At 40.7% G+C, this 23,610-nt stretch overlaps 1 protein-coding gene across 1 annotated transcript in view; it reads left to right on the forward strand.

Moving 5' to 3' along the window:
- Positions 1–17,775: 17,775 nt before the first annotated feature.
- Positions 17,776–23,610, forward strand: part of LOC147882206 (P-loop containing nucleoside triphosphate hydrolases superfamily protein) — a 128,026-nt gene continuing 122,191 nt past the window's right edge. The window contains exons 1-5 of the mRNA XM_087401582.1: positions 17,776–18,695; positions 18,823–18,908; positions 19,085–19,094; positions 19,348–19,410; positions 20,491–20,604. Of these exons, the coding sequence (XP_087257708.1) occupies positions 18,257–18,695; positions 18,823–18,908; positions 19,085–19,094; positions 19,348–19,410; positions 20,491–20,604 (712 nt within the window). The 5' untranslated portion in view covers positions 17,776–18,256. The remainder of the gene's footprint in view (positions 18,696–18,822; positions 18,909–19,084; positions 19,095–19,347; positions 19,411–20,490; positions 20,605–23,610) is intronic.

Raw genomic sequence — 23,610 nt, forward strand, 5'->3', positions numbered from 1 at the left:
CAGTTACTCTACGCCTCTAGCTCACATTTTAGCTTTCTGCATCTCTAAAACTTTGCGCACCTGCAAGCAATCCAACAGTCTAATTAAGCTTGCACATCGGGTTGACAGTGACTTTTCCCATGCCTAGCAGTCGGCCTAACAAGGAATAGATCATGGTGCAGCATGATGGGAAAAGCCTTTGATTTTAAAGTTTGACCATCTTTTGACCAAGACCTTTAAATCATAAGGCTAATTTTCTTTTTATAAAGAGGTTTTATACCCCTCTTGAAAAGAGCCTTAATCCAAAGACTTACCCAAGGTATCTAGAAGAAGAAAAGAAGGTCCCTTTAAGGAAATTCTCAAAGAAGATTTTCAGCAACACGTAAAGTACGAGGACACTCCATCAATGTACTTTTCTCAACAAAGGTGAAAAGCGCAGCCAAATCTGAAAGCTCAAATCAAGAAGGGGATTTGGATCCACAAAGTCACCGAGCAATTAATTGGGGAGTGTTTGAACACAAAGGTGACATCACTAGCTACATATCTTCGCTTTAGCTCTTTTCCTTCTGATCAAGAGTGAGATAAGTGAATTCTTTTTGCCTTATATCTCATACTTAGTAATGTTCGCAATCCATTCCTTGATCATACACTCTAATTACATCTTTCATCCACTCGTATTCTCATATAGTTAGTATCCTTAATTATCTCTGCTCTAGTTTATTGAAATTTATTGTATCATCATCGGGGATCAACCACAACCACCCATGCTCCAAGAGCAATTAAACACACTTCAGGCACAGTTCGCATATGAGTGTGAGAATAGGAAGAGATTGGAAAAGAAAGTCAATGGTAAAAAAAGGAAAAGGCATTCATCTAATGATGAGTCATCCGACGATGAGTCTGAAAATGATCCTATTATTAGAACAATCAGGCCTACATTGAAAGCACTGAATTTGAAAAAGGGTAATAAGATAAGTAGAAAATCCTTCACATTTTAAAATTTTGATGAAAAGAACATGCACGCACTGTCTTGTCTTGAATCAGTTAGTTAGATTATTATTTTTCAGGGGGGAAATTCTTTGAAAAAGACAAAATCAAATGTGCCACAAATCATTTAGTCCAGCGTGCCGCACTTCGTTGGAATGTCACTAAGCACAGTAAAAGACAACAAAAACCCTAGAAGTCTTTCCAGAGAACCATTCGACTTCAAAGGAGAATCTATTTTCTGAGGAACAAAACCAGATTTAGATTTGAAGAAGGGCTTTTTGTCAAACTTCCTTCTTTTATGAGAGGGTATAGGTTGATCCAAGCTCTTCCCTTCTTTTGGCATTCCATTCTTCTTCTCGCAATTCACGTGTAGTGATATGGCAGAGTTTAGTGAACAAGGATGGAACATATTGATCTCACCTCTCTATTTGGATTTTAAACTTGCCACATATTTTCTTCGTTGATCTCGCTCACCCACTTTCTCTAGGGATTGTAGCTGAATCAAGCTTTGCCAAAACCTATCAGTATATGTAGAAATCGTGTCTTTGTCAAATTGTCTGAAACTATCTCATTGTTGCCTAGCTTTTGCTTTGAAGTGCACGAGGAGAAAATCTTTCTTGATAAGTAGAGGAAGGAAATAAGGTGCTATAAGTGCAACAAGGTGGGACATATAGCCATTGAATGAAATCAGTCCTTTACTCAATCATACACAAGCCAAGAGAGCAATTAGGAAATGTGAGAAGACATATTTGATTTGGTGAATATAGTAATGGCTACTCGCCAAATACTAAGGCTACACACCAAAAGTTTCTCTCTCAATTCTCTGATTATTTCTTAGAGGATTTACTACCCGGCTTACCATGTTCTTGACTTAAAGATCATAGGATAGAAATCTTACTGGGTAATACTCTAAATCTTAAATCCGATTATCATCAAGGTCATATGGTAGAAGAGGATATATACAAGATTGCCTTTTGAACTCAAATGGGACATTGTGAATTCTTAGGTATGCCTTTTGGGCTAACTAATGCTCTAGGTACTTTTAGAAGAATGATGAATCAAATCTTTCTTAAACACCAAGATTGTGTAGTAGTATTTTTTTATGATATTCTGCTATTTAGAAAAGACATTGAGGAGCATAAAGAACATCTAAAATTAGTCTTTTCACTCTTGAAAGAAAATCAATTGTAAGTAAATCCTGAAAAGAGTAGGAGTCTTTCAAGATTAGATAGAGTATTTGGGTCACATAGTATCTAATGATGGGATTCGAGTGGGCCTAAAGAAGATCGAATGTATAGTCACATGGCCTAAACCCTTAGATATACATGAATTAAGATCATTCTTGGGATTATGTAGCTTTTATTGGAAGTTTGTCAAGAATTTTGCATTCATTGCACATCGATTGATAGACCTTCTTAGAAAAGCTAAGCATTTCTTATGAACCGAGCATCAAGACAAACCTTTTGTGCAGCTTTAAAAGAAGCTCTCATGAATGCTCCTATGTTGCAACTACCGGGCAACTACCGGATTTCTCTAAACCATTCTTTGTATTTGTAACCGATGCTATTTTATATGGAATTGGAGCCATCCTTATCCTAGATGGACATATTATAGCATATGAGAGCCCGAAGTTAAAACCAACGGAATGTAATTATTGTACTTATGATAAAGAATAACCGCCACTATTGTGCATGCCTTACAAACGTGGAAACATTATTTGATGGGAGCTAAGTTTCTTATCAAAACCGATCAACAAAGTATCAAACATTTGTTAACTCAGCCACTAATATCCAATAGGCACATCAAATGGGCATCATTTATACAAAGTTTTCAGCCATGATTCATATTATCCTGGTAAAGAGAATGTAATCGCTGATGATCTCAACCGAAAGCCAAGTATTAATCACATCACTGCTATGAAAATTCAGTCTTTCAAAGGTATGAAGAATTCTTATCAAGGGGATCCATACTTTTCAGATAATTCTTACTTTGGATATTATTTTATTTTTAGTCAAGTGTGACTATGGCAAAGTATTCTATAGGAGCGCACCAGATGCAGTGGGGGTCCTAGTGGATGCTTTTGTGGTTTAGCTAGGGATGCCTAATATGCCTATGATTTGCCATGCTAGATGGTAGGTATTGTGGGTGATTCCATGTTGATATTAGTGTTGTGTTTGATTATTGTTGTTAGTGGTGTCTCCAAAAGACTGAAAAACACCTACACATATCCACTCCTGGCAATGGAAATGCCATGGTCGGACTTAAATCTTAACTAATGTCAGAAAAAGGAAAAGATAGTACAAAACATACAAAGAACTGAGACAACTGTTTGTAGAATAGAAATGTTACAAATAGTTTGTATTTCAGCAGATGGCAACAACAACCCTCATGTTGGAGATGAAGATCAGCTTATATCAACATCAGATAGTGTTCCAACTTCAGTTGGGTAACAGTTAGAAATAGACATAGTTCCAAAACATGATGTGGTGGATAAGGCCACTACTACTAGCTATTAGGGACAATTATAACTATCCCTATAGTTACAAAATTATCCACTACTTACTAATGTAACTCCCCTTTACTAGGGGTCTACTAACCCTTCTTGGTTGATGATACGTCCTCCAACCTCGAGGCCTTTCACAGCGTTTTTTCCTCCTAGCCACGGTCTAGACCTTCAGCTGCTAGCTCACCAAAAATAGTACATGGATTTTCTCTCTCAACCCCCTTCTAGCTAGCTTCCCATCTAGATCCTCCCACACAGCCCAATACCTCCCAAGTGGCCAACCCTCATGGTGCCATGTGTCCAAGTGGACCTTACCATTAAACCCCTCTTTAGGTTCAACTAATGCACCCTTCCATTAATTGCCTAGGCCTAGGATTTCCCCCTAGACCCTAGCCCTCATTAGCCACACGGGTAAGTATTGTCAAGCCCTCATGGTTTCCCTGTTATACCGATGTCACAGTATTACAATTGACGTAACATTCCCTCCCCCTTAAGAATTGTTTACGTCCTCGAAAACAAAATTGGGAAACCTCCTCTGGAGACTGCTTACCTTTTCCCATGTTGAACTCTCTTCAGATCTATCTTTCCACAAGCAGATATTCTTTCCATATAGTATGTCGTGTTCTTTTTTCTTGTGTATCTAAAATTTTTTCTGGTTCATGTGGTAAAGATGTGGGTTTAATAAGTTCAACTAGGACTTCATTTCCAATGAGATTATCATTATCTCCTAATTTTCTTTTTAGCCTAGTAACATGAAAAACTGGATGTACTCTACATCCCTTAGGTAGGGCTAATTTGTAAGCAAGTTCTTCAATCCTCTTAAGTATTGTGAATGGTCCACAATACCTAGGAGACAACTTCGGACATTTACATGTTTTAAGAGATTCTGAAGATTCAGGTACCTTAAGGTAGACTTTCTCATTTACTTCAAACTCCAACTTTCTACGGTGGGGGTTTGCATAACTTCGTGCTCTATCTTGAGCTCTTCTTATACTATCTTTAGCTAACTTAAGCGTTTGATTCATATCCTCAAGAAAATCTTTGGCCGCTTGAACCTTCTCTTTTACAAGTCCCACTATCATTGGGGCTCTTGGTTGAAATCCATACATCATCATGAATGGACTAAAACCTGTAGCTAAATGTTTGGCACTGTTATATGCAAATTCTAATATGGGCAAATACTGTTCCTAATTAGTTTGCCGTTTACTTACATATGCTCGAAGCACATCCTCAATGATCTGATTGACTCTTTCAGTTTGACCATCACTTTGTGGATGGTCCGCAGTGCTTATATTCAATGAAGTTTCCAGTCTCTTAAACACAGCCCTCCAAACATGGCTATTAAATTTGCTATCTCGGTCACTAACAATACCGGCTGGTAGTCCATACAATCTATAGATATGCTCCACAAATAGCCTAGCTAATTCTGGAGTTTTAACATCTTCATTGACAAGAATAAAATGAGTCATTTTGGTCAACCGATCCACAATTACCCACACAAAGTTGTGCCCCCTCTGGGTTCTAGGTAGTCCCACAATGAAATCCATGGAGATACTTTCCCATTTGCCAAAAGGAATCTCCAATGGGTGTAGGAGACCTCCTACCTTAAGGCGTTCAGCCTTATTGACTTGGCATTTTTGGCACTTCAATACATAATCTTGGGCGTCCTTACCTATTCCAGGCCAAAAGAATTGTCTTTTCAGAATCACATATGTCTTCCGAATTCCCGGGTGTCTAGCACTTGGACTATCATGACATTCAAAAAGGATTTGGTGCCTAATGTCATTATCATCTGGGACACATACTCTACCCTTGTAGAGCAGGTAGCCATCTTCAATAGTATATTTTCTCCACTTGAGTCCTTTATCACCAACCTATGGTGTGTCGCCATTTCCATGCGACTCCTCAGTGAAAGCCTCTCGATTAGTTGGATCCCTATTTTTAATTGCTTTCCATATTTCAAACTCACATTTCCCTTTTAAGGACTCTAGGAAATCATTTTGAAATTGAGTAAAACTTAATTCATTAACAATCGGCATTCGGCTAAGAGAGTTTGCTACCACATTTTCCTATATGTCAATTGTATATCAAACTCTTGCATTAACTTAGCCCATCTAGCTTTTCTACCTTTAAGCTCTTGCTGATTACAAATCCATTTAATGCTCTCTTGATCAAAAATGATCTCAAATTTTGCACCATATAAATAGTGCCTCCACTTTTTTAAAGCATAGACTATAGCATATAGTTCCTTCTCATATGCCGAGTAATTTCGTTGGTCACGATCTATCTTTTTGCTTTCAAAAGCCATTGGTCGACCTTTTTGTATAAGTACTACTCCAATAGCAAAATCACTAGCATCTATCTCAACCACGAATGGTTCATTAGGATCCACTACTTTTAAGACAGGAGCTGTCACTATAGCTACCTTTAATTTTTCAAAAGTTCTATTTTGAGGTTCATCCCATATGAAGGTGCTTCCCTTCCCCTTAAGCTGGTCCGTCATCGGAACAACAATCTTAGCGTAATCTTGGATGAATCTCCTATAGAATCCTGACAAACCTAAGAATATCTGTAATTCTTCTAGATTTGTAGGATGTGGCCATTCCAATATTGCCCTTACTTTGTCAAGATCCATACGAACCCCTTCTTGGGATATTATATGTCCCAAGTATTTCACTTCTTTTGCAAAGAATTCACATTTGATTCTTTTGCAAAGAGTGAATTATTTCTAAGCAGTTGGAACACTTTTCGCAAATGTTCCAAATGCTTTTTCCTGGTTTTACTATAAATAAGAATATCGTCTAGAAATACTACAGCAAATTTCCCTAGATATGGCCTTAAGACACTATTCATAAGTGTCATGAAAGTTGCTGGAGCATTTGTTAATCCAAATGGCATTACTTTAAATTAATAATGCCCATACCTAGTACGAAATGATGTCTTAGGGACATCCTCTTCCCTAATTCGTACTTGGTGATGTCCTGATCTTAAATCAATTTTAGTAAAGTATTTTGCCCCTTGCAATTCATCAAAGAGCTCATCAATGCGAGGCATAGGATACTTGTTTTTTATGGTGATTTTATTTAGTGCTCGGTGTTCTGAAAAATCACGTCTTTATAATGACCACTCCAAAAAGGGATGATATGATTAGGAAGGCTGAGGAAAGGGCTAGAAAGGGAAAAGCAATAGTTAGAGAGGAAATACATGAGGAGATACAAACTAAAATGCAAGAGGATAATGTGGAAATGGAGGATATTGATTACCGTGATTATGGAATTCCGTATGCAGAATTCACTAAACTTGAAACTCGAACGCAAAATATAGAAACACAGTTAGGGGTTATCAGTGAAACACTAAAAAACCTAGCTAAAGCTATAACTAAGATAGCCGATTCTCAATCAGTATCTATTACTGAAAAATCACCAATTCCTCCTAATCAAGCTGAGAGGTCTATCTCGCGACTTAGAGAAACCTCGAACATCCTTAAGAACTTAAAACTGCCAATTTTCAATGGGGAAGAAAAGGAGCATAATAAAGATGCGATTAATACGTTCTTGCAAAAATGGCAAGACTTCCATCGACTCAGGAATACTCCTCCTGAAAATCAAGTCGTGGAAGCAAGTCTTTTCTTTGGAAATAAAGCCTATAAATGGTGGATGAGCCTCAAAGAGAGTGATAAAATTCCTAGATATTGGACTGAGTTTGAACAAGCCTTCCTAAAATAGTTCTTACCGGAAAATGAATTAGAAAGAGCATGGGAGGCTTGGGACAATTGCATTATGGGTAAAAACACTCTAGTCCAGTACATAGCGAATTATAGGGAGGCAGTCCTTAAGCTGAAGGAAATTGATCAATTCCAAAAGATAAGGGGTTTCGTGAGAGGTCTCAAAGACACTTATAAGGTTGAGGTGAAAAGAAATTCACTAAAAACCTTTGAGGAAGCCATTAAGTATGCCCAAATATATGATGATATGATGGGAAAATTTAGAGTTGGAACTTCAGAGCAAACGAGTTTTGTTCCAAAGCTCAATAAATGCTCCAATTTGAAAAGGAAGGGACACTTTAAGAAGGAGGTTCCTCAGGCACCACCTAAGAAACCTCAAACACTAAGAGTGACGGTTGATGATAGTGTAACACATAATTTCTTAAGCTACTCGTTAGTTAAGAAATTAAAATTGCCTGAGAGTCCTAGGGCCCATAAATATGTGGTCTCTTTGGCAAAGGGCAGTGATAAAAAAGTTTGGGACACCATGATATATGGTGTAGAGATGGATATTCAAGGCTATTAGGATGCCTTGGATTTCCAAATCATGCATCTCGACCGAATAGATGTAGTGCTTGGTTGAGAATGGTTGTATAGTCTTGGGCATAGCTTACAGAGGAGTTATCTTAATAACTCCATTATGTTTGAAAAAGAGGGTAAAGTCTTCCATCCATCTTGCCAATCTTCATGTTAACGGTACTTTATTCACTAAGTAAATGAGAGCTTGATGATCTACATGAAAATGCACTTTGTTGCCCAATAAATAGTGTCAAAATTTGTGCAATGCCTAGATCATTCCAAGTGCTTCCCTCTCTGTGACTACATAGTTCTTTTCATGCTTTGTTAAGATTCTATTGGCATAGTAAACTGGTATGAACCACTTAGGTGTTTTTTGCTGCATGCATAAGCACTGCACCTACTACTGCATCAGAAGCATCAACAAAAACCTCAAATAGGAGAGTCCAGTCAGGGGGTTGTAGTATGAATGAAGAGGATGTGGACTACTTTTTTATTAGCCCTTCTCCTTTAGTGCTAGCCTTTGTCATGGCTGAGTCTACCCTTGACCTCTGGAGTGCCAACAAAAAACTCAGTATGAAGACCTTTGTATAAATGGATGCCCATGGGATTTTTATGTGTGAGAATATATGTTTATACTATGGTCTACACTACACCCACCATTGGGAGTTGATGATGTCAATGAGGATGTCATATAGCTAGTCCCTAATATGTGTGATGAAGTCCATGGTTTTCAACCTTTGAGTGACTATCATGAGATTGAAACTGCACACTGTGTTGTATTTTTAGAGGGTAAGTTTGGGTACGTTCTTGGATTCATCTAGATATCTGTTTTGGATGTATTAGTGGACATATAAATTTCACCTTGTGTGGTTTTCATCCATGTTGTGGCTTGCCGATATTGGTATAAATTCTTTCTATCTTAAATGGTGTGTTGCCCTATGAGCTAGATTGTCTAAGCATTTCTTTACTTAGATGCTTGTTTGAGAGAGACTAAAAGGAAATTGTATAGTCTTCACAAGTAGTTGTAGCTTGAATGAAGAGAATGTGGACTACTTTTTGATTATCCTTCTCCTTTAATGCTAGCCTTTGTCATGGCTAAGTCTACCCTTGACCTCTGGAGTGCTGACAAAAACTCAGTATGAAGATCTTTGTATAAATAGATGCTCAAGTATGTGTGGGTGTATGGATTTTTATGTGTGACAGCATATGTTTATACTATGGTCTACGTCCATCATTGGGTGTTGATGACATCAATGGGGATGAGTAGCTAGTCCCTGCTATGCGTGATGGAGTTTATGGTTTTCAACCTTATGAGTGACTATCATGAGATTGAAACTACACTATGTGTTGTGTTTTCAGAGGATGAGTTAAGCCACATTTTTGGATTTGTCTAGATATAGGTTATTCTATGAACAACCTATAAAATCAATTTTTTGTTGAGCTATGGGTGTCCTAAAATGCAATTCAGGTGGAGTGCAAATTAGGTAGCATTAGCACTAAAAGTGTAAACCAAAAGCTATTTTAAGCCCAAGTGTTCTTTGTGACATATTGTACTTATTTGAGTGAGTGATCTCGTGCTAAGCAAACCACACAGCTTAAGTAAAGTAGTAAAGAAGGATTTTAAAGTGGGTACTAGAGGACTTTGTTGACCCTAGAGCTTGAAGACTGATGTATGTAGCTCGTGCTTGACTCGTCCCTGGATTGGGGCTTAGAATGGGGCCACAGCATATGATAAGAATCCTACTGAAGGGTTCTACTAATGTACAAGATGCACTTGATGTCAAGTCCAGGGTGTCACAATGCACCGAAGTGCAAGGTGCGCATCACATTCCATCCTCCTTAACTTGGTAGTAGATGCATCACCTCCAAATAGCCCGCCAAATATATGGGAACTCTTGGAAGAAGCCTTGTTCTGACCATACCGCCTCATGGGTACCTTGATATTGGAACTTGGTATGGGAATCCCGACGGTGTCCTAACCCATGTTTCCACTTGCAAAGGAGTATTTGCTCCATATCAATGACTTTTAAGTCATCAATCACTTTGGATGGCTCATCTGAAACATTGGTGAGTGCTAGTCCAATGTTTGTCTTCAACCACAAGACATGAAAGACATTATGCATGGTCCAACTGTCTGGTAAGTTCACCTTCATGGAGATGCTATTTTCTTATTGATAGGGAAGGTCCAAAACTCCAGAGGGAAAGCTTGGGAGATTGCTTGCCCACTTGCTTCAACCTCTACTTGATAACACATGAGTATACCTGTTCACCTTCTTTGAACGTGATATCTCTTCGAGACTTTTTTGCCTGGCGGATGTATGCTTCATGCCAAAAGTTTGACTTTGGTCTTCATTGTGTACTTTCAAGGAATGGAATATAAGCTCTCTTTTCTCTCATTCTTTTGCATGGAGTTTCTTTGTTCTTTCTGGTGAGTTGTCTTGATTTCCACTACTCCCTCCCTCATGCTCTCTTCTCCCTTCTCTCTCCCTCTCCCCAATCTTTCCCTCTCCTCGTGGGATGACTTACACATGATCCGGTAGATGCTTGGGTGACACAAGCGGGTGGTTTGTGCATATGTAGCTCCCACAAGGAGTTGTTCAAGAGTAGAAGCTTCAACAAATCCCCACGACATGTGAATCACTGCCCTGTAATCTGTATGTAATCTATTGAATTATTAATTTTCTCCAGAGTTTACTTGGGCAATGTATACGTTTCAGGATAACACCAATGCAGTGGTTTGCTTCTATTATTACATGGGTCAACGTTTGCTTGGGTACAACCAATCGTTATACCCAAAAATTAACTGCCACCATGAGCGTGGTGGTTTGCTTCTATTATTACAAGTATATTAACTTAACTGCCACGAGCACGATGGTTTGCTTCTATTATTATTATTACAAGACAAGATGAATGGCATACAATTCATTCACTTAGGAATTGTGGATGATATTCGCCATTGGAAACCAATCACATTGCTCAACACGACTTGCAAGATCTTGGCCAAGGTCTTGAGACTATAGTTTGAGACCCCACTTACTAGACATTATCATTGAGATGCAGACAGGTTTTGTTTAGGAATGTAGCTTTTTGGACAACATCTTCACATTCTAGGAGGCAGTCACAACCTCTCACCATCCTTCTCTTGGATTTCAAGAAGGCCTATGATTGAGTAGAGTGGTCCTCTCAAAGAGATGGATCAGAGGAGTCTTAGCTCTTGTGCGTGCCCAAGTGATCATCAGGGGGCACACAAGAGAGGCCTTTCCTCTTTCCCATTCAATATGACAGGGTTTCCCTCTCCCCCCTATTTGTTTCTTTTTGTAGTGGAGGCCTTAGGTTACTTTTTGTGTTCTCAAGCACTTCGCCATATAGGGATGAGGCACCCAATTTGGTAGGAGGAGGAGCTTTTAGACTCTGCGCTTGTAGATGATACAGCTCTATATGTGGAGGGTTTAACATCCAACCTGGAGAGGGCTAGGGGGGCCCTTCCATTTATTGTGAGGCTTTTGGAGCTCACATTAATTGGACCAAATCTATTGGTTTCTTCATAGGAACAGAGGATATCTAAGAGGTCCGAGACTCGAGGGGCTGATTTTGGCCTTTCGTGGATCCTGAGGGGAGACATTGCGAGGTACTTGGGCTGCTAAGTTGGCATTGATATTTCGGTAGAGGAGCATTTTGACCCAATTCTAGAGAGTGTCTGGCATAAGCTCTTATATTGGAGCTCAACCAAACTCTCATTAGTAGGCAAAGTGGAGCTGCGTGGGATGCTTGGTGTGGAACTTTCTGTGGGCAAGGTTGGATGGGACACATAACACTAGAGCTAGAGTGGCTTGGCAAACAGTGATGATGCTAGAGGCGCGGGTGGATTGGGCATCATTGATCCAAAGATGCAGAGAAGAGCCCTACTAGGAAAATTGGTGGCATGAGACCTCACCCCAGGAGCAAAATATGGAAGCTCCTCCTTCTGTGGGGGCTTCTTAGGAATGCCCCTCGCACAGGAGGTTAGTGGCAGCAGTCTTATAGATGGATTTTCCTCAAGGCTCCCTTGATGGGGAAAGGCTCTCCATTGATGAGGAGCCATTTAAAAGTGTGCCAAAGATTAGCTAGGGGACTCATTTGGGCTATCCCAATGTGCAAGGAGGAGGATGAGTGGCAGCCACTCATATAGCACTCGGAGGCTAGGGATTCAATGTGCATGCTAGGTTAATGGATGCACATTGGATGGACACAGTGGATGGGCACATTGGAGGGGTGCATGCTAGGTCAATGGACGCACATTGGATGGGCACAGTGAGACAACAGACCAGCCAGGCGGTTGATGGGAGGCAAAGGCTAGAATGGAAGCCATGTCTCACCTAAGGGGGACAGGCACTTGGATGGTGAAGATTGAGACAGCAATCCCTTATTCCTAGTGGGAGGGTTTACAAAGTCCTAGGAGCCCGCACTACTGGTCAGGATAGTTTTCACAGACAGGTATACCTCTTAGGATATGCTTCTTTTGGTGTCTCTTTGGATCCTATATTTGTCAATTCTACAGAGTGGGACTAGATGGCTTACCTTACAAGCCAGAGGCAGAGCTAGATGATGAGGCAAAGGCAGCATTGGAGGGGTTGGAGTGGTAGTGGGTCAGGATAGTGGGCCGCTTGAGCAAAATTTGGTACATAGACCCCACCACCATAGTCTTATCAACCCCAAAGGGAGCAGTATGGCACTTGTGGCTCTAGGAGGGCAGACCTCTTTGCGACATCTAGTGGGACTCAAGAGAGTGGTTTTGGCCAATACGAGTAGGACAATCAGATTGGGTAGAGGAGGTCTCCTTCTTTCCTTGTATGACTTGCATTAGGTTTTGCCTATAGTTCGAGTCACCGGTGTGCACCCTCGAAGGAATGACATTGGATTGAGCACGATGTCCCTAGGGAGGTTATCTCCTCCTTTTGGACTTGTCTCCAAACTAGTTTATGGCCACGCAAGATCTTTTATTTTTTTTGGTTGATGGCTCACGAGGTTTCTACCCAATATGGAGGAGATGCGGGACCACGACAAGTGTATCTACTGCACGAAAGGAGTTCTGGAGATGATTTCCCTCTACCTTTGGGGTTGCCTGATTGCACAAGAGATCTGGCTAGGATCCCTTAGGATCATGGCCAATACACAGTGGATGCTAAGGGTTTTGACTTGGGTGCATGGTACCTTGACTCATGGAGGGAGGACACGCCTTCTTGAGACTAACCCTATCTCACTTGGCATACAAGATTCATGGACAACATGTCTCTTGGATAGAGATCTACAATGCATCTATGCTATCCCAATCACGTCCCCACCACCACCTTTACCAAAGGATAGTGTTTGAGAGATAGTGTCTAGCATTATTGCTTGAAACATCTGAGTTGCCCGATGTAGTAGAGTGATGAGAGGCCAGTTGGTCTCCTTGGTGGCTATCCTAGTTGCCATTTGGTAGGATATCATTTTCACTCTATGCACCATGTGGGAGCATGGTACTCCAGCTTGAGAGCAACTTTCCAAAGGCGAGAGAGTTTTTGTAAGGCCTGCAGGAATTCTACACCCTTTTCGCTAGATGTATAGACCACCACCATGGTTGTTAGTTCCTGTTTTAGAATCTCTCATAGGTAGTGAGCTAGGAGATCTTGAAACAGGTTGCCTTTCCTATAGTTGGCAACCTTTTTCTTTTCTGTTCTTACTATCTATAGCTCCTTTTGGAAGCTATTTGTATGGTGATTCAAAGCATTAATAGAATTTTATTTTCACTGGAATAAATAAATAAACCCCTCTACAGCTTCTTTTTTTATCAGATGAATAGAAGTCTTTGATTTCGAACACAACAACCCCCTAGTAGCATGAGATCTATCTTCCCTAACTTCAATCATGTTCCAATCCCATCTAACACCCATTTGCTCCTTGACAGCTTCTCATTAAGGCTCCTTGAACACTACCCATGGACTTGAGCATCATTAGACGTATAATGTACACTATATTGTATTGAAACTTGAATACAACAACAAAAATGGCTCCAGAAATAGGCCATCCAAGTCATGAAAAAGCTCTTCACCTTCCACTGAGCTCTTCAGTATCACATCAAACATAGGGGAATTGATAAAAACTTTAAACCCTGTCTATTTGAATGTGAGCCAAACCCCCTCATCTTAACCACATTTGACCTCGTCTAGAAGGACAATCTCAGCATTCTAGAGAGAGAGCATTTTTGCTTGACTTTATCATAGCATCCTTATACATTCCAAAAGACCATTGACACCACTAGCTTTCCCTTTCCCACTCCATTATTGAGCCAATGCTTTGTAGGCATCATGTAGGAAATTGAATTTATTTTCTTTCCCAGTTCCAACATTCCTTATCATAATCTTAATCCTTTTGGATACCTCCTTAGTAGGTGGCCTATTTAAGACCTTATCCTCAAGTGATTTCTTGTTTTGTGGCTTGTCTTCCAGCACCCTTTTTTTGTGATTTGCATCCAAAAGGACTTCCTCGACATCATCCTCAAGTAGCAAAGAAACAACAACTTCAGCCTTCAAACCATGGTACACAACTTCACTCCTTGCAACCTTCTTTAAAGTATATTCAAGGGTCTTAACTTTCAATTTAAGCTCCTACATCTTCTTATGGTGAGAATGAACCATAAGTTTACCGACTTGATCGAACTTCTCCAACAAGCACTGGTAAAAATAGGCAAGAGCCGCTAGTGATCCTTGGCAACTTTAACATCGACCTTCAAAAGACAACCCATGCGACCAACATGATGAGATCCACCCTTCAATAAGTATTGTGTATCCAAATGATCGCCGAACCAACAATGATTTACCAATCAACTTTGGATCACATACGGACCAATATTGACACACATACAGCTATAGCAGGAACTATTGGTTAGACCATTCGAGCACTTACATTCTAATTCTTAAGACATAGCTTCCCATTTACACTAAGTGCTTTCTAGATGCTCAGTCAGATCCTAGAAGAGAATTAGGTGCAATCGAATGACATACTCTTGGTTCATACTATATTGCTCAATCTAGTCAATGAGCATATGTTCACAAGTTGTACATCAATAGCCACTCACATTGGCATCTGCAACTATTCCCAGGTTCATTCAGTTTCTCAGGTTCTCACACACGAAAAAACAACATTCTCATCAGCTCCACTGGTTGCTGCTCATTCCGCATCATCTATGCACTACATAGAGTTTCCTAGCTTGTTTAAGAACTAATTTTGTGTCAAAAATCATCCTCACAAATCCGAAATCAATATCGCAGGATATAACCAAGAATCAATGTTACAGACTGTGAGCAATAAAGCACAATTGATATTGCAGACGAGCAATGATAGACAATCGATATTGCAGACAACGAACAATAATCCAACAAGTTAAAATGCTTTTAAAAAAGAATTCCTACATATAAGTAACAATCAGTTTTTTCCTCGATCTTTTTTGCTAGAAATAAAAGATTTAGCTTCGTCGTTCCTAGTCCAAAGTTCTTACAACAATTTCTATCTCACATATCCATTGTAAGACAAGAGAATAGAAGTGTTACATACAAACAAGAGCCCATCGAGAGATGCTCAACTATTTTTCCTCTTACTCTTCGTTGCCAAAAAAACCAAATTTATATTCCTTGTTCATGGCAAAAAGTTTTTACAATGCAACTCTGCCCAGCATATCCATAACAAGGCCAAAAGAATCGATCTGGCCATGGGTAAATAAGCTTCTTTTTTGCTATTATAATGGCACTCTGGGCCAAGTATCCATGATAAGACAAAAAAGGAGCGTTTCCTTTCTTTGGAAAAAAAAAGAGCACACAAAGATGTGAAACCCCATGACTACAACCATACATATAATAGCTCCACAGAAGTGGAAATATCCTCTAAACAGCAAAGAGCTTCTTAGATAGACCAGCATGGAAACACACAGAAGAAGAATCTTCGCAGTAGTCTCAAACAAAGTCTCCAGATGCTTCTAATGCACTTCGAAATTGCCGTGAATACCAGCAAGAAAATTCCACATGTCTTTAATTGCAAGCAAGTGCGCACCAATGAGATTCACATCCAATTTCATTTTCATGGCGCGCTCATTGATTCGTTCATTGCACTCGTGCAACAACTTCTGCCTTTGATGGCAACATTAGAATTACTACAAATACATGAACTATATACAATTCTAATCCATTGAAGTAAGAAAAAACAAAGGATCCCAATAATGCATAGACTGCAATCACCCTACCCAAACTGTACACTCTATTCACCACAAATAAATTCGTAGCTGAGCTTGAAATCTATTGATAATAAAAAAGATGAGCTATATGCTCACAAACATAATACCACACTACCATATTTCACATCCTCTGCATATATATGCTATTCGAAGACTCCTTTGTACATTCCCATACCAAACACATAGCACTCTCTTGCAAATAAGCCTTTCTTAGACCATTTTTACTTGGCCCGCACTAGAGCATTTTATGAAACTCTAAAATCCTGTGAAGCCATGTGGCACAATCGAAGCCATTAGATCAACTAAAATATTATTAGCTACTTATAATAGCCCATATAGTTAGCAACTAGCCCATATACTTAGCAACTGGCCAAGCATTCTAGTTATATCTGGTTCGAAAACCTTCTCTACATAGTCTCTAGTTGTAGTCCCTTAAGCATGCCTTATTAAATCCCTTTAAAACACCCTCCAGTTGTCATCCCTTAGGCCTGTCTTATTAGATCCCCGCAAAACACTAAAAAAAAGGGAACCAAAATGACATCAATGGCACCCTCCTAACTAAATGCAGTTGTATATCGCTAGATTAAATCAAACCTACAATCGTACATATCTCCTCGCATAACTTGAATTTGCTTAGGCTCAAATGACGATTTTCAATCGACAGTAATCACCAATCCTCTAGAAACCCATTGACACCTATTCGTAAGATTTATCATTGAGAACAAACATAGGTTAACAACGCTATCTATTTCTCAAAAAGCGCAGCAAATCTTATAATCTGGTTCCATCCATTTTGATAGGATGTGGAGAAGCTATAACAAGCTTCCAATAGAATGAATTAGCACTAATACAAGGCGCATACTAAAGACAATTAAGTGACTGCTTTTGCGGAACACTTACTAGATATAAAGACTTGGTTTTATCTATCAAAACGACGACTTGCTTTGACATGGACTGGGAAAGGGTTTGTCCTTTCGAGGTGTGTGTCGGAAGGTGTCCGCAACAAATTGGTCGCCATTCTTGTTCCAACTTTGGTGAATCACTCCTGCAACTTACGCATGATTGCATAAGTCGGCGTGCTCTTTTCACAAAGCGCTCCTTCATAGCTCCTTCCTCCACCATCCTCTTAAACTATGTTCTGCTCTCCTATTCACTCAATCTATTAAACTACGTTCTACTCTCCTATTCACTCAATCTATTAAACTATGTTATACTCTCTTATGCTAATCGTGAGCTTTCCCTGTGCCATGCCCCTTCTGTCCCCCTTCTCTCTCTGCCTTTGGCTCCCCTCCCTCTCCCTCCTCTCTCATATATAGCCGGCGCCGAACCTTCTCGACATAGAATCTTCTCGAAGGCCAGCCGTCTTACCCTAATTTTGGGACGCCGCCTCCCTTGCTAATACTAATACATGAATAAAAGTGATCATGGGGGCCTATATAGCTCGTTCCTCCACCAATCCTCAAACAGATGTTGCATGGCCTAGCTCCTTGTCCTCTTCTCTTACAATTTCTTTGCCATAGCAAAGTGACTTCGATTCCAAAGCCAATCTTACAAATCCTTTGCCATAGCAAAGTGACTTCGATTCCAAAGCCAATCTGACAAAGAAAGTGTGATGGAATATAGAGCAACAAAGTAAGACCGTCATCCGTTAGCTCGAGTTGCCACATCAGCTATTCCTTCCCATCAATCACGGTTACTTTGATGCAACCGAACTTGTCACCTAAGGCGATGGTGCAAACTCTCAATGAAGGCCATCCACGTGGAAGCAACTGAGGGGATAACCCAGTTCGACGTTCCAGCCACAAGCGTTGTGCCATCAGCATATTTTTATGTACCCGTGAACATTTTGGATATCGGCTGCGCATGCCAAGCTTGATAAAGGAAGAATCGGAAGGCAAAAGAAACAAGGCGAGGCCCCCAACTTAACTTGGAGCAAGGCAAGGAGAGAAGAAATTCAGGAAAAGATCGAGCTCTGTTGAAAAGAGAGAGAGAGAGTGAGAGAGAGGAGGAATGGAATTTTGGAGGGCGTCCTCCAGTATCGTTCTTTTTGCAGGCAGAGAAGCTATCACTTGCAGAGAGCTTAATGTGGAAGAGAGTGAGCTCTGTGTGTGTGTGTCCGCGCGCGCATTGTAAGCTTCAAGGGACAAGAGAGCTTGAGTGTTGGATTTATCGGAGATAGCGGAGAAGGGCAACATCAAATTCATGCAAAACATCAGACGACAATACAATAGTTGAAGAACGAGAGAGACAGCAGAGAATAGGCATGGACACTCTCTTGTATCCTCATCACTTTCTGCATCCAGCATCACGTCGTATCGCAATCTCTCCCCAGGCCCTTAGCAATCCCAAACGGAAAAGGTGTTTCTGCATTCCTCCTTCCTCGGCCCTCACCGCACTCCACTTTTATTATCGGATAGCCTTCAGTCATCAGTCCCTCCGTCGGCTTTTCTGTCTTAAATGCTCCTCGTCATCATCCGAGGACATGCTTGCGGAGCAATCGGGCCAGGAGCAGAAGGAAGGTGGATCGGACCCGACGTCCAAGAGGCCGAAAGAGTTCAACTCTTCGTGGGATGCTAAGGATTCGGAAGGTAAAGATTATTTGTACAGGCTGGGAACGGAAGCATCAAACATGAACATCACTGTAGGAGCGCGACAAGGCATGATCGATGATCTTTTTGTCGGGAACTTCTTGGGAAAGGATTGTAAGTTGCACTGTAGCCGTCTGAAATCAGTTTCTACAAAATGCGCTGAGTTAGCTGCTGCTGTTTGTTTGGGAATAGCTGGATGTTGCCTTCCATACTAACCAAAATCCATTTTTATAATGATCAGCGGATATAGTCTTCGCCTACAGGCAGAAGGTGACGCGCTCTTTCGAGCATTTGCAAGGAGACTACTACATCGCTCCCTCCTTTATGGTACGGCTTTGACGATCTGCCTTTTGATTGCATTGTGCATCATAGAACCGCTACGTGTCTGTCCATTCTGCTGTATTGATCTCGCTTAATAGCGTATCGCAATTCGCGTCGTTTTGTACGTCTTTGTCGCATTTCATACGCCAGGCAGTGACTAGTCTGTACTATTTCTTGTGTAGGAGAAGATCGGTGAGTGCATCCGATGGTCCATTCCAAGGCTTTACACGGTTTACGTTAGATGTGGTGGTGGACTCTCTGCAGTTGATTAGAATTGTTCCCAGCTAATACGCGTCTTTGTGCATGCAATAGACTGCATTCGCGTCTGAATAATGAACGCACGTGGCGTTGATTGTTAAAGGCGACAGCTTAGAAGATGCATATATAACTCTGCGTCATACGACACTCGTAATGATCTCAGTACTTTGTGTAATTGGTTTTTTAGCTGTCCATATTGTCAAGAATTATATTGCGCATCGCCTGGACACACGAGTACCACTTATTCTAGGTAAGTCTTAGCTGCCTTTTTACATTACAAAACAGGTGCTAATTATCTCTGTGATGCATGTTCTATTTGCATTAGCACCACTGCCACAGAGAGAGAGAGAGAGAGAGAGAGAGAGAGAGAGAGAGAGAGGCTACAGAAGGGACTTCAGGGACTTGAATAGTTCAAGGGCTTATGTGAGTAAAAATGCAAAACAGAAATAGTCAGGATAAACAGCGCAGAAGTATCTCTCAAAATGAACAACTAAACAAGACGATGGTAAAGTTGCAAGCCCTGAAAGATTGGTCTGGATATCGCTTCACGATCCTGGGAGTGACATGGTATTTTTTGGGATAAAAGAGTTCCTGTGACATTTGGGCCCTGTGACTGTCTGGAGTAGTTTGTGGAGTAATGAGTTTTGCTCCTGGTTGGTGATGGGCTGAGCACTTTTCAATTGGGTGTAAAAAAACAGGGTGGTAGCCATTAGTGAACATAGAGTCTCCCTGTGACTGTCTGGAGTAGTTTGTGGAGTAATGAGTCTCGCTCCTGGTTGGTGATGGGCTGAACACTTTGACCATAAATTTTTTACTGTCTAACGATCTACACTTTTCCTTCCAAGCCCAGTGATTGGTACAACTGACTAATAATATTTATTGCTGAAGGTCCATACTGGGCCTCATAGACCTGTTGGAATGTTACTTCATCAGGTTTGCTAAATATGGGGAAAAGTGGAAGAGCATTGTCCATCTTCTTGCAAAAACTGGGATAACCACTAATGGTGCCACATGCTTGTTGATCTCCTTTTTCCCAATGTCCATACATCCAATTTATTGTACACAGCCAGCTTCCACCTCTAGGTTTATGTACAATTTTGCATTTGCAATATGTCTACTTGCTGCTTGCGAAGCAACAAGATGCAGAAGCTCTAAACAGTGCCAAGGAGTTGTGGTAGTCCTCTATGAAATTAATTTGATTGGGGTCCTCTTTGTTAGTTATGGCATTTGATCGTCATAAGGTATATATAAAGAAGATGAGCATGTCGGGCTTTGTGCAACTCCTTCCAAGTATACTACGTCTAAGTATGTGATCTCTCATGACTTCCAGGAATATGGGGTGGAAAAGGTCAAGGAAAATCCTTTCAAACAGAGTTGATATTCAAAGCAATGAAGATTGAACCCGTAATCATGTCCGCTGGGGAGCTTGAATCAGAATGGGCTGGTGCGTTGCTATTGACATAATTTTTATTGCCACTTTTTCTGCTCTAATTCAAGAATTTCTGGCTTGATGCGTGCCAATGGCTATGTGGATGCTTCACAATACCATTTGAAGTTCTACGAGGACGTAAAAAGAGAACGTCTTTACACTTCATTGCATGTATTTCATTTGGACTTCTTATATTAATCTATTGTTTATGGCTGTATATGTCAAGTTTCATGTCTTTGACATATTCCTTTCAAACAACCGATGGGAAAGATAGATCTGTGTTCAATATTCAAATTGTATGAGGTCTTCAGATGAGGCATCCTTGCTTCATGTCCTATGGATGTGGCAGTTGAAAGAGGCATATGTTTGTGTTCTATGTGGGTGAACCAGCAAGCAGGTAAACACACTAAAGATAGAGTCCATCAAGATGTTTTTCATAGCCTTTCAAGAACACATGGGAAGCAAGACACAATCCGGAGTGTGAGTGCAAGGGAGAGAGGAACACTTAAGATCCTGTACACTGTACAATTGCATTACCCTATGCACAATGTGTGAAGTCTCTTATGTACAATCGATTCCAAGGGTGCCTAACTACTAACCCATATCCATAGAACTTTCTTTGCTGTTCCTTTTTATCCTTCCTACTGAATGCTTGAACTTTCAACAAAGTATCCTAAAAGTGAGCAATATACTCACTTTCTTCTTGTCGTTGACAGAGTATGTCCCATTGGACCATCATGTTCCTCTTGAACTCTTTAGGTAGGAAGTGCTTTAACAACTGCTTCTTGAAGCACTTCCAGGTGTTGGCCTGCTCTCCAGTACTTGCCATGGCTGCCCACCAAAGTGAAGCACAGTCTTGTAGATGTAAGGCCACAAATCTGAGTTTGGCCTTCTCTTCATGGTCATCCCCTTCAAAGAAGTACTCAAGATCTCGGATCCAGGCCAGCAAGACTTCAGGCTGATCTTCTCCCTTGTACTTGTTGAACTTGAAGAGCTTATCTCCAAGGGGTACTTTATATTTAGCATATCTTTGTCTCCTTTTGTGTCTTGCAGGAGATGGACTTCGGAGCCGCCTTCTACTTCAAGGAGGGGAGGTAGAGGATGGCTTACCCTTGGTGTTGGAGTTGTGGATGTCCGCACGGCCTCTTCCTTGGTAATGGGGCCTTGGTTCGTGGGTTCCCTCATGGTTACTCTCTCAGACTTACATTTGTTGAACTATATTGGACAGGAGAGAGCCCAATTCATGGAGACTAGGAGGAGGATAAGGACTATGGGTTGCCATGATGGCAGATTTGACTCAATGGAGAACAAGTAAGGACTCAACAAGGGAAAAACACAGAGTACGGGACCACTACCTAAGCTCTGATACCAATGAAACCACTCTGTGCTTTTTAACAGCTTAGATAAAAGGTTTTAAAGACTTTTTTACAGAATTTTCACAATGCATATTATGCAAGTTAGATTGGAGTTTGCATGAATGAGAATGCTTGCATTTCTTGATAACTTTAAAGAGCAATAAGAGAAATTCAATGATTGCACTCGAGTTGAGGGGCCAAGATGGGGCCCTCCCTTTATCCAGACTCTTTTATTGCTCAAATGGAGATACAAGACCAAGGTGCAATGCACCTTACAAACTTTGACTTTGCTCTTGAGAGAGAGAGGACTCAGACACAACTGAAAAACAATGGATGCTCAAATTGAGCTCTATACAAGGAATGACTCAATGCTGGAACTAGAGGGAACCGGACTCATTGGACACCACAATCCACAAGGAAGATGCTTGTCTAATAGAAACTTCATCCAACATTAGTAGCCTATTCTAGATTTCTAGGAAAAGAAATCACGAAGCAAAAATGGAAAACAAACAAGAACTTAGATACAAGCTCCTCTTTAATCCTTGCTGCCCTTGCTGAAAAGATCTGTATTCTGAGGCTAGAGAGAGGAAAAACTCAGAGAAGGGTGCTGCAGTCTAGAGAGAGAAGACCCTAGAATGGAGTAATTGCCTAGAGAGAGAGTGATTTTGCTGCTTCAAGGTAGGGGGAAGGAAAGAGATGTGCCTGCTGCTCCAGGGTTGAGAAGAGAGAGATTTCTGCAGGAAGAGCTGAAACTGTAGAGTGAGAAATTCTGCACAGTAGATATGATATGATATGATTGTATTAAAGTCTGCGTGAGACCCTTCAGGACCTATGGGATTGGAGATCACTATTAACTAATAGTGATCCCTTACATCCAGTGAGAGAAAAAAACTTACATACTTGTCATGTAGTGAGTACTTGTTGGGCTAGCTTGTGAGCTCTGAACCAGTACCTTGTTGCGATGTTCCAAAATCTCTTTTTAGTAGCTTCCTAGCTTTTTGGCTGTCTGTTCCAACAGATTTTTTAGATCTCTGCTTTCCGTATAGGCTTCTCTGATATGCGCATATGCTCTGCATCTCATGCGTACATGCTGCTCTTTTTCTACCTCTCCTGTGGGGCAGATTTTGCAGATTCTTTCCTCTCTTGGGACCTTGGGTTTTGCCCATCTACCCCTCTCTACCTCGAGATCATGTGAACTAGTTCTGATTTTGCAGATTAGTGTCTTTTAAACGTTGATATGTCTTCCCCAAGATATTTCTGCATTCCATAGCTGTCCATTGAGTTAACTTCTTGCTTGTAGAACTGCATTTTTGTTCCTGGGTTTTGCCATAGTTTCTCTATCATTTTCTGTGTCACAATCTCTCTTATTTCACATGTATCTTCTGGTATATCAGCAAATGTTATACCCCATGATTCCATCCACTTCAACCCCTCTCTATATCAACCCGTGATTTTTGTAGCTTCCATCACTTTGTGTGATATCCTGTCGGCGTCCATCTTCTCAACTTTGTTGAAGTAAGCCATTAATTGACACAATGCTTCCCCTTCTAGAGGTATCATACCTGTTTCGGCCAGCAGGATGGGGTAGGGTGTCCGTGCCTTCATCCCTAACTCCCCTATTAGGAATCGTTTATGTAAAGTTTCTTTTCTTTCCGAGTGAATCCTA

This window comes from Dipteris shenzhenensis, chromosome 30, assembly GCF_047967505.1.
Source record: "Dipteris shenzhenensis isolate YYH24624 ecotype China chromosome 30, Dip_SZ_1.0, whole genome shotgun sequence".
Taxonomy (NCBI): domain Eukaryota; kingdom Viridiplantae; phylum Streptophyta; class Polypodiopsida; order Gleicheniales; family Dipteridaceae; genus Dipteris; species Dipteris shenzhenensis.